The sequence below is a fragment of the Oratosquilla oratoria genome, chromosome 11 (assembly GCF_046742065.1).
Source record: "Oratosquilla oratoria isolate Oo_2021 chromosome 11, ASM4674206v1, whole genome shotgun sequence".
NCBI lineage: Eukaryota > Metazoa > Arthropoda > Malacostraca > Stomatopoda > Squillidae > Oratosquilla > Oratosquilla oratoria.
The window spans coordinates 13673154-13677063 of record NC_134787.1 but is presented as its reverse complement, the minus strand read 5'-3'; the positions used below and the strand labels follow the sequence as shown (position 1 = coordinate 13677063).

At 40.1% G+C, this 3910-nt stretch overlaps 1 protein-coding gene across 1 annotated transcript; it reads left to right on the top strand.

Annotated features, from left to right (window-relative positions):
• Positions 1 to 555: 555 nt before the first annotated feature.
• LOC143029969 (KRAB-A domain-containing protein 2-like) lies at positions 556 to 2509 on the top strand. Its single transcript, XM_076193181.1, has 3 exons — positions 556 to 1078; positions 1109 to 1507; positions 1785 to 2509. The coding sequence occupies exons 1-3, from the start codon at positions 556 to 558 to the stop codon at positions 2507 to 2509; spliced, it is 1647 nt and encodes a 548-aa protein (XP_076049296.1).
• The last annotated feature ends 1401 nt before the right edge of the window (positions 2510 to 3910 follow it).

Genomic DNA, 3910 nt, shown 5'->3' with positions numbered 1-3910 from the left:
GTATATTCCCTCAAATTTTCAGGATATATACATATTCCCTGAAATTTGGACCTTATTATTATACAGATTCCCTGAATCATATTTAGAATGACAGAACAAAGGAAAAAACGAATACACACATGGATACAATTATCTAATTTATCTATTACATAAATAAAACTAGTCACAAAACAGTCAATATTTAAAACATCCAAAATCAAGCTAATAAAATTAATTATGAACGGTAATACAGTTACTATCTCAATAAAAAGTAAAAATTGTCAGTCACAAACTAGTTAATAGTTAGAACATCGCCTTGTTTTCACAATGTAGGCTTGAATGGCATCGTGACCCGACCGAACCATCGCAGGACTCCCGCTAAATACCTTCCCCCGCCACCCCCACCCTCAATCCCTAAGACCGGACGAAGTTTCAATCGCTAGTCACACGCCATCTTTGCTAGTGTCAACATGGTAGGACTCCCGCTATTTATCTTCCCCCAACCCCCCGCTGACCCCCAAGGCCAGACAAAGTTTCAGTCGCTAATTACACGCCATCTGTGCTAGTGTCAACACCATGGCAAATCCAACTGAGTGTGATTTAGAAGCATATTTTCGGGAAGAGTTATTGAAAAGATATGCACTGAAGAAATCTGTCTTGCTTCCGAAAGAGCAATATAATAAGATTATTGCAGAGCTGACAGCAACTGACACGTCAGCCAAAAAAACTCCTCACGAATACTATTTGCTGAAGAAGTATGAGGTTCTTAAGTGTGGTGAAGTTCTCAAGTTGATTAGAAGACGGAATACCAATGAGGAGCCAATTTATTTTGCTAAATTGGAGGATACATACGATATTATTAAGCATGCTCACATTGCAACTGGCCACGGAGGTCGCAATAAGATGGTGAAGGAATTAACCAAAAAATATGCCAATATTACGCATGACACCATATCAATTTACAAATCACTGTGCATCGAATGTCAACGTAAACGGAAACGGCCAACAACTAAAGGGACTGTTGTTCGACCAATTCTGACAAAGAACTTTGGTTCCAGGTCACAGGTTGACCTTGTTGACATGCAGTCAATGAAGCAAGGTAACTATAAGTGGATAATGGTTTAGCAAGACCACCTTACAAAGTTCTGTGTCTTGAGACCTCTCACATCAAAACGTGCTGCGGAGGTTGCTTATCAGCTTTTGGATATTTTTCTTTTACTTGGCGCACCAGAAATTTTACAGAGTGACAATGGATCGGAGTTTACTGCTAGTGTTATAACTGAACTTAAACTGCTTTGGCCTGATCTCGTAATGGTTCATGGAAAACCAAGACATCCCCAGAACCAGGGGTCAGTTGAACGTGCCAATTGTGATATCAAAGATATGTTGGTAGCCTGGTTGGGTGATAACCAAACCACAGACTGGGTAGTTGGATTAAAATTTGTGCAGTTTCAAAAAAACTCTAGTTACCACTCTGGCATTAAAAGGTCACCATTTGCTGCGTTGTTTGGATCAGATGCTAAAGTAGGTCTAACAACTTCTGTTCTTCCACATTCATCGTCTGCAAAGTGAGGACGATCTGCTGTCAGCAATTACGGATGAAACAACTTCAGTCGAACCACCTGCTGTAGAACCACCTTCAGTCGAACCACCTGCTGTAAAACCACCTTTCGAATCAACATCTGTTGAACCACCTTCTGTCGAACCACCTTCTGTCGAACCACCTGCTGTAGAACCTCCTGTCGAACCAACATCTGTCGAACCACCTGCTGTAGAACCACCTTCTATCGAACCACCTATTGTAGAACCGCCTGTCGAACCAATATCTGTAGAACCACCTTCTGTCGAGCCAACTGCTGTAGAACCACCTGTCGAACCAACAGCTGTTGAACCACCTTCTGTCAAACCAACTTCTGTCGAACCACCTGCTGTAGAATCACCTTCTGTTGAACCAGTATCTGTAGAGCCGCCTTCTATCGAACCACCTGCTGTAGAACAACCTTCTGTCGAACCAACATCACCACTCTCCGTTCGTCAAAACAATATTATTTCTCAGCGAAAACGTGTGTACGAAGCTAAACTTTCACAAGCTGAACGTATGGTTAAACGAAGTCGTCGTATTATGGACCGTGGAAACGTCGGGAATAATGTTACGATTCCGATACCAATGGTGGATAGGAGTCGTGGTGATCCAAGGAATATCATGGGAATGATAGTGGACATTGACGAAAATGATAATTACACGATTGCAGTGAAAAGTGGCATACTGAGTGGGAAGTATACCAGGAATCAATTTGATTTATGTACGTATGAACTGTACTCCGAAGACGATGTGACAACCGATAGGATTGTGTCTCTTCGATCTGCTGTACAGCAAGAGTCGAAGTCAGGTGGCCAAGGTTTCGCCAAATGTAACTGTGCTGGTTCAAAACGTTGCCAAACAAATCGATGTAAATGTTTCAAGCTCAAGGTTAAATGCAACTCACGATGCCATTCAAGCCTGCATTGTGAAAACAAGGCGATGTTGTAACTATTGATTTTTTGTGACACAAGTTTTACTTTTTATTTATTTAATAACTATATTACCATTCATAATTAATTTTTTTAGCTTGATTTTGGAGGTTTTAAATATTGACTGTTTTGTGACTAGTTTTATTTATCTGATAAATGAATTAGATAATTGTATCCATGTGTTTATTCGTTTTTTTTTTCCTTTGTCTTGTCATTCTAAATATGATTCAGGGAATCTGTATAATCATAAGGCCCAAATTTCAGGGAATATGTATATACCCTGAAAATTTGAGGGAATATACATATTCCCCGAGTGAATCAGACATTATACACATTCCCTGAAAATATCAGGGAATATATATATTCCCTGATTTTACAGATTCACTGTAACATATATATATATATATATATATATATATATATATATATATATATATATATCAGCGAAAAAAATACACGGGAGCGACGAGCGATTTCGCTCAGGAAAGTTCCAATGTCGCTCTCGCAAATCCAATAGGGGGAGCGATCCCCCACAAAAAAAAATCGCTCCCGCGGCGAGATTCAACGTTTTTCATGCATTATCCATCATTTGGCAATCCCTGAATCCCATCACCATTGATGAAAGGATCAGAGCAAACACAACTTACCCATGATCAATCATTGCATTATCAATCGATATCATAAACGCAACGCATCAATCAACTTTAATTTTTTTATGTACGCACGTATGTGTACGCGGTATAGCTGCTAGAGTTCAATGGCTTACCTAGCCTAGCTTCGTATCAGCTGCATGCGCGCGTATACTAGTACATATTGACTAGACTCTACACGACTATCGTGCTACATGATGTTACTAGTTGCGAATTGCATGGTACCTGTATGCAGGGAAGTTCATTGGTTGCATGCAGCTAGCTGCCAAATCTACGCGCTGACTACATGTACAATGCACCATACCCAATACCACATCACCGCATGCATACGTACACTGTACATATACAAACTCGCTCGAGGCCTAGGAGGGAAACTGGGAAATCCCATTCATAACCTCGTTCGCGTATTTATGAGAAAACAAAATAGAATCAAATGTTTGGTTAGTAATTGAAAGTAAATAAATTTAAGTATAAATATGAACATTTGATAATTATATATTAAGTTCATAAATATGGATCTTTGGAGGGAAAAATGATTCGTTAGCTAGCTGAGGTACGTCACGTCCATGCCAAACTTTCGATGATCGTACATCATGGAGCGATTTCTAGTGAAGCGAGTGAAGATGGTTTGCCCTCAGATTCAGTCTTTTCAGAATCGAGGGAGAGTGTTTTGACGGCAGGAACCGCGTCTGGACCAGCAAAGCCTAATTCAAACTCTACGGGCAAGGGCCAAGGAAAACGAAAACCAGTAAAGCATGAATCTACTATAC